This window comes from Gossypium raimondii, chromosome 10, assembly GCF_025698545.1.
Source record: "Gossypium raimondii isolate GPD5lz chromosome 10, ASM2569854v1, whole genome shotgun sequence".
Taxonomy (NCBI): Eukaryota; Viridiplantae; Streptophyta; class Magnoliopsida; order Malvales; family Malvaceae; genus Gossypium; species Gossypium raimondii.
Window position 1 is genome coordinate 51,803,945 of NC_068574.1, and position 11,656 is coordinate 51,815,600.

The 11,656-nt window shown below is 32.4% G+C and overlaps 2 protein-coding genes across 4 annotated transcripts; one reads left to right on the top strand and one right to left on the bottom strand.

Annotated features, from left to right (window-relative positions):
- The first annotated feature begins 1,929 nt into the window (after positions 1-1,929).
- LOC105776083 (nudix hydrolase 16, mitochondrial) lies at positions 1,930-7,687 on the top strand. Of its 2 annotated transcripts, none has more exons than XM_012598556.2 (4): positions 1,930-2,366; positions 4,265-4,379; positions 6,118-6,201; positions 7,095-7,687. In XM_012598556.2, exons 1-4 carry the CDS (start codon positions 2,326-2,328, stop codon positions 7,335-7,337), a joined length of 483 nt encoding a protein of 160 aa, XP_012454010.1. In that variant the 5' UTR covers positions 1,930-2,325; the 3' UTR covers positions 7,338-7,687. The 2 variants fall into 2 exon arrangements, with proteins under 2 accessions (XP_012454010.1, XP_012454009.1); XM_012598555.2 differs by having other exon boundaries at positions 1,931-2,396.
- Positions 7,688-8,618: 931 nt separating this feature from the next.
- Positions 8,619-11,656, bottom strand: LOC105775571 (transcription factor HHO6-like). Of its 2 annotated transcripts, XR_008189747.1 has the most exons (5): positions 11,395-11,656; positions 10,186-10,333; positions 10,054-10,086; positions 9,226-9,302; positions 8,619-9,142 (listed from the first exon to the last, which is right to left on the bottom strand). XR_008189747.1 is itself a non-coding variant. In XM_012598078.2 (2 exons), the coding sequence occupies exons 1-2, from the start codon at positions 9,271-9,273 to the stop codon at positions 8,846-8,848; spliced, it is 345 nt and encodes a 114-aa protein (XP_012453532.2). In that variant the 5' UTR covers positions 9,274-10,047; the 3' UTR covers positions 8,619-8,845. The 2 variants fall into 2 exon arrangements, 1 of the variants encoding a protein (XP_012453532.2); XM_012598078.2 differs by lacking the exons at positions 10,054-10,086; positions 10,186-10,333; positions 11,395-11,656 and having other exon boundaries at positions 9,226-10,047.

Sequence of the window (11,656 nt, forward strand, 5' to 3'; positions counted from 1 at the left end):
CATTTTTACCGGTTCATGGTTTAAAAGCGTTTTGACCCATTTTTTAATTTATCATCGGATTGGTTTATTGACCGGTTTTTAATCCGACCAATCCGTTCGGTTTACCGATTGATTACCGGGTATACTGGCTGGTCCAGTCCGATTCTGAAAGCATTGCCAATTTTGCTAGTTTCACAGAGATGATACACCCATCGATTGATTTGAGTGGCAAATATAACGATTTTGTGTATGTCTAGGGTCATCCATGCCATCACAATCACAAACCCTAAAGCGTATGTGCCTGAAAAGCTTTAAACCATTTCCCTAGTCGCTAACACATTACTATCTAGTGACTTTTGATGGACTCAGCTGCCATGTGCACCCGCCAAAATTGATACCCATCACTTATCTGCCTAAGCCACTGCACATGATTTTTCGCAAAAGTGGGCAACTTTTGTAAGGTGCTCTCACATTAGGAGAAAGCCGCAAATCCTTAGGCCCTTAACCAATTTTCGTAAATCCTAAAAAGAGCGAGTTGGTGGCATCAAGCATCTACATGCATCGAAGAAGAAGAAAACTCCAAACCTTGAGTTCTGTACTTCTTTTTTCACTTGACAACTATTTCAAAGCACTGACAACATTTTACTTATTTTCTTAAGCTGTAAATGATAACCATTAGATGTAATTGAAAAACGAAATGTGGCGTTGGGAGATATTTATAGGGTTTGGAAGTTGCTAAACTCACCAATCATAAGATGCGATGTTAAATAGCGTGAACACAACATCAATGCAATAAAATGTCCTATCAAATAGTATCCCCAATATCAAAGGAATCTCTGATAGAGAAGACTTAAGAGGAAACCTATAGGTATCCCCATATTGACAGCATGGTAAAGTTACTTCTTCAAACCTTGAAACGATCCCTTTTTCCTGGAAAAGTAGAAAATGATAATTTTTGGGAAAATTAGGAGAGTTTGAATGTTTGATATTTTGTGGGAATAGAAGAGAAAGTGGTGTAGTATTTTTTATTAACTTAACACTCACGTGGTAGGTGCTTAAAATGATAAATTTTTAATTTAAGTTTTTATTTATAAAATTTTAAATTAGTAAATATAAAATTATATTTTGGTCCTAAAATGATAAAATTCTTATTTAATTTTTAAAATTATAAAGATATAAAATATTAAAATGATAATAATTTAATTCTGTCCAAAAAAATTATTTGGCTTCACCATTGCTCTCATAGATGTTGAGTTCTAAGATTAAATGAATTGGTTGTACTAATTGGTAAATAAATATCTTAATTGCAATATTGAGGTCTTGAACACTTAATTTTAGTAATGGTAAAATTGTACTTTGATCTTCCAAAATAATAAAAATTTGATTTAATCTTTTAAAATTATAAAGATATAAACTATTAAAATGATGAAATTATATTTTTAATATAGTAAAAATATATAATATATAATTTAATTTGGTCTCCATTAAAAATATTATCGGCATTGCCATTACACTCACGAATGTTGAGTTCTAATATTAAATGAATTGGTTGTACTAATTGGTAAATAAATATCCTAATTAAAGTTGAGTAACCTGAATTCAATAGTATTGAGGTCTTGAACACCGTAATTTGTAATATTTTTCTTTTGATAAATAAGACATGTGTTGTGATGACACCCCATAAATTTGATGGGTATTTTAAACTATATATTTTAAGAAAATACTTTTAATGATACTTATTTTGATAATTGATTTAAAAAATTACTATACTCAAATACAAAAACAACCACTATACTTGATAATTCTTGGAGTGAAGGATAGAAAAGCAAATGCAACATCCGATTTTGATAATTACTTATTAAAAAGGTAGCATAAAGTAAATTTTTTGACTTAGGTGATGCATATTGTAATTTATCCAGCCACATAATAACCAGCTCAGCTCACATGGTTTTTGACCACTCCACCGCTCGATCCGTTCTTAGCGCTTTCTTTTTCTCTCTCTTAGTTTCTTAGTTTCCTTCTTTTTCTTTCTTTCTTCCCAAAAAACTGAAAAAGAAATTTCGCATTGATTACGAATTTTTTTTTACTTTTAAAATCCCCCCAAATTTTAACATAAAAAGACAAGAAAATCACAACCATTAAATGATGTTTTCTAGCATTGATCATCACCGTCAATTCCAATGCCAGCAGCAATGGATGAACCATAATCCGGTACAAGCCTGAGCATTTTTTGTAAACCCCCCAAAAAGAAACAAAAAACACCAACCATGATCGCTTTTGTTGAAATTAGGAGGATTTGAGATTTACAAAGAAGAAAAAAAGAAATTGAGATTTTTTCATAATATTATGTCGGATTTGGTGGCCCGTACGGGTCGTCTTCAGCAAAGGTACGAGGCTGGTTTTCGCCTTGTCGCTGGGTATGTTTTTTGTTATGATTATTTGCTTAATCTGTGTAATGTAGATGTGGAAGATATGTTTGCATGTAGCTTTTGAGAATTTTGATTGATCAATTTTTGGTTCTTTTTATCTTTTTGAAGGGTGTTGTTTCTGTTATTGGAATGTTTATTAGAGCATCGGGTTTGAGTTATTTATTTATTTTGAATGATCAATTAGAATGTTCCTTTTTAAAAGAATCTGGAGAATGGGTTTGTTTTATTTTTTGTGTTTTTGAATTCTAATGGTGCACTTTAATTTTTGAATGGTTTGTGTCGTCTCTGGGATTGTGTTGGCAAATGAGTGTATTTTGTTTTTGGTGCGTATCTTGTATATGTGCATTGGTATATGCAGTTTTTTAATGGGTTATTTGAAGGTTGGAGTGGATGTTTATTAAGGACATTGTTTACATGAATATCAAATGGCTTTTAATTTTTGGTATATTATCTATCTGTTTGTTTAGATGAGTAGTTTTACAATTCGAATGATTCACTACATTCTTAGATGAGGGTTTGTTCGTTTTTCTTTTCTTTTGGTGTGTGTTGAGATAGTTCATTTAAGGTTCGAATTGTTGTTTATTACATTTTTTAGATGAAGATTGAAAATGGTTACTTCCTGTTTTTGTTTTTAGGATTGGTTCATTTTGAGGTTTCTATGGATTTTTTTTTTCATTCTTGGCATGAGCATAGAAAATGGATATATTACTTTGGTGTGTATAAATTGATTATGTTTTGTTTTTAATGGCATAAAAGTGCACATTTTAATTCTGAAATGTTTTATTACATTCTTGACATGAAAATTGCAAGTGGGTGTTACTGTTTTTGTTTTACTTTAGTTCAAAAGTTTGGGATTAGTTGGTGGATTTTGTTTGTGTCTAATTTTTGTTTGTTTGTTTCTATGAGAAATGTCAATAGTGTCTGCTTAATGGATAACGATTATTGCTTACATGTTCTCAGTGATGAAGTGAACGATATTTGTAGAATTTTCTTCTCTACATTGCCTTATGAGCTTTTGGAACTAAAATTCTAGGATAATTCTTTGTAGATTTCAGTATAATTGGTAGTTGAAGTGTCTGAAAAATGTGACACTGGCTTAAGAAATGATATTTTCTCTTGGAGCTAATCTTGGAATATCAAAATTTCATGAATGACTCATCAGGTGGAGCGGACTTAGCATATCAACATGACCTTGAGAGTGACTTTTGGTGGAAATGACATATGACAAAAGGAGATTGTGAGACCTTGGAAAATTTATTGTGTTGAATAGTAGTGGTTATTGTTTTAATAATATGGTATGATGGTGATAGATTCTGTTTCCTTGGCAGGCAAACAAAAAAAAACTAGGGAAGATAATGAACGATCTTAGAAATTTCCTAACATATCCTTTATTACTGGTTGATCAAGCAGCTTAATCTATATAGTTATGATTGACAGTTGAAGTTATGCTGACTTTATCGGTGGAACTAAATAAAAAAATTTGTCTTGGGGATAGGACATCCTTCAATTTGTTATTTGGACTAGGATGTGAGCTTCAGATACAAATGCATATTAATGAGGAAGATGTTATTGAATGGGGCTCCTCTCTATTTTTGGCCTGTTTTTCTACCGTCTGAGGGCAAACTATGACCGTATTTTTATACATACCATGTTGGGAGAATGTTAGGTCTTCAATCTGTTCTCTTCTTTTTCCCTTGTTGCTTGCTATTTTGGATTGAGATTGGATTGTTTCATTCTGAATGTAATGTCATAGACTTTTTTGACTTATGGGACACTTGGTTTCAGTTTTGAAGTTTTGTAAAAGTTCTATTCACAGTTGATGTCGATGTGCTAAATTTGCTCTTCTCTCTTGACAGATGTATTCCATTTAGGTATAGAAGTTCAAATGAGGCAGATGATGTAAAATTTGGAAAGGTGGTTGAGGTACTGATGATTAACTCAACTAGTGGACCAGGTCTTTTATTTCCAAAGGTACAAACTAGCCTTTTGTTCAGGCATACAGTTTAATACTTCATTCTTTCCCTGTTCTTCCCTACCATTCCCAACCTGCATAAGTCCATTACCCCGTAGAATATGGTTGCATTTATTTTTCCCCATATATACATTACTTTTGGTAGAGATAAAACATAAAAAAGTTTCATAAAAACGCATGTATCCAACCTTAGTTATGTTGCAATGTCAGGTAATGTTTAATTGCATTTTGGATTACTCACCAGTAGCCTTTAATTCCTATTTCTTGTTTCTTGCAGTTTTTAGCTAAAAAATCTAGTGTCTTACATTCAAATTTCCTATTAACGTTTAAGACAAAGTAGCTGGTGTACTTAGTATTTTGAAAATAATTATGTTACTCCAACTTTAGTGCGAGTGTCGGATATAAATGTGTTTGGCACCGGTATGTTCAAAATTTTCAAGTTTTCATGTATTTGGAGGATCTTTGGAGGATTATATCCCTATATCATATCCGTAAAGGCATCAGACACTGGTACTTAAGAAAAATGAGATTTGGAGCAATATAGGGCATACAACAAATCAGAATAAGTGAGCTTTGCACTTGTTTCTTGGATGATGGGAGGGCACTGTGGTAGTCTAATAATTGGGTAGTAAGTAGTTATGACATTTTCCTATTTTATTGGATTGAAATGTTGTATTTAAGTTTAGAATACAATTTATTTGCTGAGAGGTAACTATGTTACTCAGACTTGGATGTATCAGACATGGGTATGATCAATTTTATTTTAAGATTTTCATGTATTTGTTGGTCCGTAGCGGATCATGTCTTCATACCGGTGTCTGAGTATGTTTCAGAAATGGGTGTTGAACGCATATACTTCAGGGAAATGAATATGTCAAAGTTACATAGGAGGTAAATATTTCATGAAAATTGTTGAGGAATAAACGATGTTCTGGTTCTGATATGATTTTACTGAATTAGATCATGTAATCTCATGAAAAAGTTAGTAATGCCGTCTATGGACAAGAGTTCCTTGTAGTAGGGTTAAGGTTTGAATGAATAAACTTGTCTTTGATAATTTTGTTATTCACGTGGATGGGAGTTTAAGTAGATGTTATTCTTGACTGAATTGTTCAAGAATAGTTACATACTCAACAATTGAGGAGCATAACTAAATCTGCTATAAAATTGCTTGAAATAATCGTCATTCATATTTGAATATGAAGGTTCATTTGACGATAGAGCAAGTCTCACAATATCTTTTACTTCGTGTTGTTTTCTCCATACTGGATGGTTTTTCTTGCTATTAACATTCGAAGACATACCTGTTATTAATATTCACAGTTTGAGATCATTGAGATGAAACTTGAACTAGAGTTTGGAATACTAAATACTTAGGCCTAGCTAAATTTTGAGATGCTTTTCCAATAATTTTTCTTGAAATATGCATATCTGACATCCACTTGGATATATATTAGGACATGGGTATGGGCATATAACCTTCTAAAGACCACATTTGAAATACCTCTTTCGGATGCATATCCCGTATTTGACACTCACATTTAAGTCCGAGTAACATGGTTCTATATTATTCTTGCCATTAAAGAATATGATAACTGCATACGGAAAATAGTTGACCTAAATGGAGTCAAAATTAACTGTTGTTTGGTTACCATGCTTTCTCGTTATCAATGTTTTGAAGAAAAGAGGATTTCTTGAGTAACATTTTGTTACGGAATTTTTGCTCTTTGACTTTAGGGAGGTTGGGAGAATGATGAAACGGTCGAGGAGGCTGCAGTGAGGGAAGCTATTGAAGAGGCGGGAGTCCGAGGGGATTTAATGGTGAAAATTTTCTTCCTCGCTTTTAATTATGCATTTTATGTTGTTTTCTTTCAAGTTAACATATTTTCTAATATTAGATTGTTTCTTGATGTTTTGAAGTTTTTAGCAGATATAACTACATATTATTCATTATGTCATTAGTATAGTTGATGTTTTTGTTGCACCAATTTTTCTTGAAGTACTCGGACCTAACACCCATACTTGATGCATATTTGGACATGATTATGGAGATTTTACCCTTCAAGGGACCTGGAAATACATAGAAAAACTTGGAAAAAATTAAACATACTGGTATCTCACACTCGCACTGAAGCCCAAGTAACATAGATTGATATCGTCATAATCACCGTTTGTTGGGTTGAGTTGCAAGAAGCTTGATGCCCTTTAAGTCTTGGCTTCGAGTCTTGTGAAGGAAAAAAAAAAAGAAAACAGATATTGTCATCAACTTTTGAGTAAGATTAGCTGCATTCACACTGTGTCAGCTTGCAACTGCAAATGCAAGTAGATTGTTTTGTAGTCTCAATAGATAAGGTTTATGACATGATTTTTCTCTTCATTTCATAGCATTGCTTTATCCTATTGAATTGAGCGGTTCTCAAATGTGTTGCACTCTCTTTTCATTTTTCTTGAAGTACCTGTGTTTGATGTATATTCGAACATGGTGTGGGATATGACTCTCTAAATACGTGAGAACTTTAGAAAAAATTAAATATACTCATGTATATCCAACTCATTTAAAAATCTCCCAACGCATTACTCTGAAGATTTTGATTTAGTTATCTAATTGCCATTGGCTGATCAGAATTGCACAAATTCAAAGTGGATTTATTATTTATAAGATTGTTGCATGTATACTAAGTTAATACTGGACTAATTTTTATTATCGGATATAGGACTTCATAGGTTTTTATCATTTTAAGAGTAAAACTCATCAAGATGAATTCAGTCCAGAAGGCTTATGTAAAGCAGCAATGTTTGCGTTGTTCGTGAAGGAGGAACTAAACTCATGGCCAGAGCAGAGCACCCGGACGAGAAATTGGCTGACAATACCGAAAGCGCTTCAAAGTTGCAGGCATGAATGGATGAAAGATGCATTAGAGAATGGTTTTTGTAAGTGGCTTGCACAAAACAAGTGAAGTCCCAAGGTTTCAATCGGAAATTTTAACTTAAATGCAGAAGCATTTGCATAAAAACAAAATATTAGAGATGTACACTCAGTAGTGCTTACTTTGTGTCAACTTATTTTTCCTTCTTAAATTAGAAGACATTTGGTGTCTGATTGCACTTTTAATGTGTTTTGATTTATGTTGCTCGAACTTGAATTGTGTGATGTCTAAACCTTTCAAGATATCCTGTATTTGTAGGGGTTTTGGAGGATTATGTCATTTATACTTATGTCTGGATAAGTGTCGGACATAGGTGTCGAGACAGCACTTCAGAAATATGAAAATGAAGACTCGGAGTACTACCCACCATCTTTGGTTTATTACTGTCTTTTTGCTTTATGCAAGTTAAACTGGAAATATAAGACTTTTTTTTTTTTTTAATGCCATAGAAAGTAATTAAGATAAAAGAAAATTCATATTCTTTTGGTTTTATGTAGGTTTATTACCAAAAATCCTATTTTTCAAATTGAATTTGTTAATATAATTGGGGAAAGGACCATTTTATCAATAAAAGCTCATTTCTTATTTTATTTACGAAAATGGGCCGCTTTTTTCATTATTTATCGGAATGGGCTAAAAACACTAAGTGCACGTTTGGTTCGCTGTATTGGAATAGAGGCGTAATGGAATAGAGTCGTAATAGTAAATCAATTGTTTGGTTGAATGTAACGGAATAAAGGCGTAATAGTATTCTTGTGTTTGGTTGAATGGAATAGAGGTGTAATAGCATAATGGAAAAAACTAAAATGACTAGAATACCCTTAGCATAAATTTGTTTGGGTAAATAATTATTGTTATTGTTATTTAAAATTTAATAAGATTATTAATATCAATAATAAATAATTTAATCATATTTAAACATAATTATTATTAAATATATTATAATTAAAATATATAATTTAATAAAATTCTTAATAATTAATATTCTTATATGAATTTACTCAAATCATAATTTATGATACTATAAAAGATAATTTAACATAACTATTATTAAATCTATTATAATTAAAATATATAATTTAATAAAATTCTTAATAATCAATATTCTTATATGAATTTACTAAAATCATAATATATGATACTATAAAATATAATTTGAAATAATTAATATTAAATATATTTTAATTAATATTAAATAATTAATGTTGACAAATGTTTGTTCTCATCTTGGTTACCATCAACATGCCCTTCATCTTCTAACTAATTGCTAGAATACCACTATAAACAATAATTGCAGCCAAAGTGTCCAAATTGATGATAACAGGAATTCTTTACTAGTTGTGCAATAAAACAAATACATGAATCCAATATCCAAGGAAAGTTAAATCCTGCAAAAATTTTACATGTCTCTCTCAATTCTCAAGATCCTTCTCCTTTTATATGTATAAATACAGTGGTTGTATAAGATAAATGATTTCCTCCCATGTATACTTTCTTTCTTTTCTTTTTTTATCTGCAAAATTCATGGTGGGTAAACTCTATACATTGTTTTTTCTGGGTTTCTGAACATGGCTTTTCCAACTATAGCACTTGGATTTTGCATCTTCATCATCTTCCATGCTCTCACACCCTGTAGTGGAGGTCCCTCCAGTGTTTGTGGCTAACTGGAGAGGACCTTGAGGGGAACCCAACTGCGAACTGTTCCCTTTCGAGGATTCTCCAAACTGATCTTGACACATCCATGCATGACCACCACCAAAAACAAGGCCTGATTGATTTGCAGGGGTTGTTGTTGTTGTGGTAGCTGGAAGTCTTCGTGTGTGTAGCCGGTATTTCTGGAAATCAAGGAAGTTCTTACATCAATACTCGATATCAAAACTTGAAAAGAAAACCATTAATAACAAGAAAGAACCCTCACCTGCAAATGACTCTTAACTTCATCATTGGTTAAGCCATCTACTTGCATAAGTTCCCTAATCTGCTTTGGAGTAGCCACTACAAAAAAATTTCAAAGATTTTTGACTCAGAAACTTTAAACTAAAAGGATCAATGAATGAATTGTCACAGAACAATACAATCCTATGATCTCAATTCCCAACAGATCTATGGAATCCCAGTTTCGAATATATTATCATCTATGGTCTCAAACAAAACTAGTTATACATGTATAATTCAAACACATATTGAAAAACATTTGTTGGACTCTAATCTATATTTTCCATCAGATCAAGTGCAAATCCAGTCTTCCCATTGACCAAACTTCTTAATTCTAATCTAGCAGGATAATAAACAATCCAAGAACAGCAAAATCAAATTCGAAACTAGCTAAGTATATGTCTAACTCTCATTCTGGAAATCATGATGTGTGATTACATTACAATAACTAAGGAACAGAACACAAGGCCATGCGTTTAAAATGGACTCTAGGTGAAGTATATAGTAAGCATGAAAAATAATTTTTGATGATTGAACTAGATGATGCTTGTCTTTCAGTCAAGCTCTATGAGTAACCATCAAATGCTTAAGAGTAAACTATTTTTAACTTTTATCCATATCATCCTCCAAAGATATATCAGTATCCTTAGAAGCAAGTTAGAAATAGCTCGGTTTAAACCAATCAACCCATTCACATCCTATTACAGTATATTTTGTAGATAATCATGATTTCCCATTTGCTAAACCAAAGTTGAAATGATGGCTTTTGGCAAGTAGCAAAGGACACAAACAAGAGAAGTGAGCAACTTACCTTCCTTAAGACCTTCTTATGGTATTGATAGCCCTAATCACACAAGAAAGAAATTTGTTACCAAATTATACTATCAGCTGATAGCACTAAATCAAAGAGAAAAAAAAAAGTAACCATGCATTGCTTGATTACCTTGTCGGTGCCATAGATATAATCACAATAAGTAAAAACTGAAGCAAAGTTGCTCTGGCTTTGTTCTCCAACATAATGATGGTAATCATGGTAATCAGCACCACCATAAAATGGGATAAACCTTGTGGGTGCCCAGGGGAAATCATATCTGCATTACACAATTTATAACTAAGCTAGGCTTCCAAGCATGAAAGTCATGCGTTACTTCTTTCATCACTCAAAACCACTTGCAGCAATTATTCTTAAGGAAGATTTATGAGATAATATATTAACAAACGGCGAATTTTGTACACTCAATAACCATAAAAGAAATCATACATAAAACTACAGTAGCATATTTTTCAAGATGTTGTTCCTTCAAAACCTGCCCTTTATGACAGCAAGAATCAACTTATACACATGAAAAGATGAAAAGGAAAATATTTGCAAGTTTTTGAGACATCTTCAAACTCGTATCCGGAGATATACCAAAAAAAGGCCAGCCATAAATACTTCAGGAAAAGAAATAAAAGTTGCAAGTCTAGACGCTGAAAAAAAGATGACATAGCTAAACAATAACATAATGTAATATTGCTAACCTTAGAACCAAGCATTTTAGTGACTGTCAACAAAAGAATCTAAAGCTGCTGCCATCTTCTAAACTCACAAACTTAAAGAGATGCAGACAATTTGAAACTTCAAACAAAAGAAATGAGAACTTTGCATAACAAAGTAAAGAAACATAAACATCTAAAGCAACAATTTTGCACCAGTTAACACTCTGCCATGAATTGATACTGAAAAACGAGTGTTGAATTACAAATATAAAACTACAAATCCTGTTAGGATTAAAAGTTCATTCTTATTCCAGTTTTCATATGATATTCTTACTCAACAGCAATTATCACCATTTTCTTCTCTACCTTATTGAAGCAAAAACACAGAACCAAACAGCAGAACAACCTGACATCAACTCTTCCACCAGAATCCAAACCTCTCAAAATCCTAAACTCTCTGTTTCAATTTCTAAGAGAGAAAAACTACAAGAAATACTAAAATTAAAGCTACGTCAACAATGGTATCATGAGAAAGAAATTAAATATCTGAATTAAGTAAAAAAAGATAGAAAAATCTAAAGGAGACAAATAAGGGGACAATGTTGAAAAATCTAAAGGAGAGAAAAATTAAAACAGAGAAAGCCGAAGACAATGTTGAAGCAAAGATTCATACCTGAAATCGGCCTCCGATGAAGACAATGTTGAGGATTTGTTATGCAAGCAGAAGAAATGAGGACAGATCTGCAATACCGATGGAGGAAGAAGCAGATATCTATGAGGGCAGAAGAAGGAAACAAAAATAAGAAATGGGTAAGGATTCTCTAATCGGCGCTGGATGGGGGGAATACCTATTACGGGACCGGGTGTATTAGGCAAGGAACAGATTTGGGACGTAATGGCAATACAACCAACCAAACAACGGATTAAAGGGGGAT

Excerpts from the sequence above, each read along its gene's own strand:
- LOC105775571 (XM_012598078.2), bottom strand. The coding sequence starts at position 9,273 with ATGCAAGTAGATGGCTTAACCAATGATGAAGTTAAGAGTCATTTGCAG. Across the intron at positions 9,143-9,225 it reads AAGTTAAGAGTCATTTGCAG|AAATACCGGCTACACACACG; the intron begins GTGAGGGTTCTT and ends CTTGATTTCCAG.
- LOC105776083 (XM_012598555.2), top strand. The coding sequence starts at position 2,326 with ATGTCGGATTTGGTGGCCCGTACGGGTCGTCTTCAGCAAAGGTACGAG. Across the intron at positions 2,397-4,264 it reads GGTTTTCGCCTTGTCGCTGG|ATGTATTCCATTTAGGTATA; the intron begins GTATGTTTTTTG and ends CTCTCTTGACAG. Across the intron at positions 6,202-7,094 it reads GAGTCCGAGGGGATTTAATG|GACTTCATAGGTTTTTATCA; the intron begins GTGAAAATTTTC and ends TATCGGATATAG.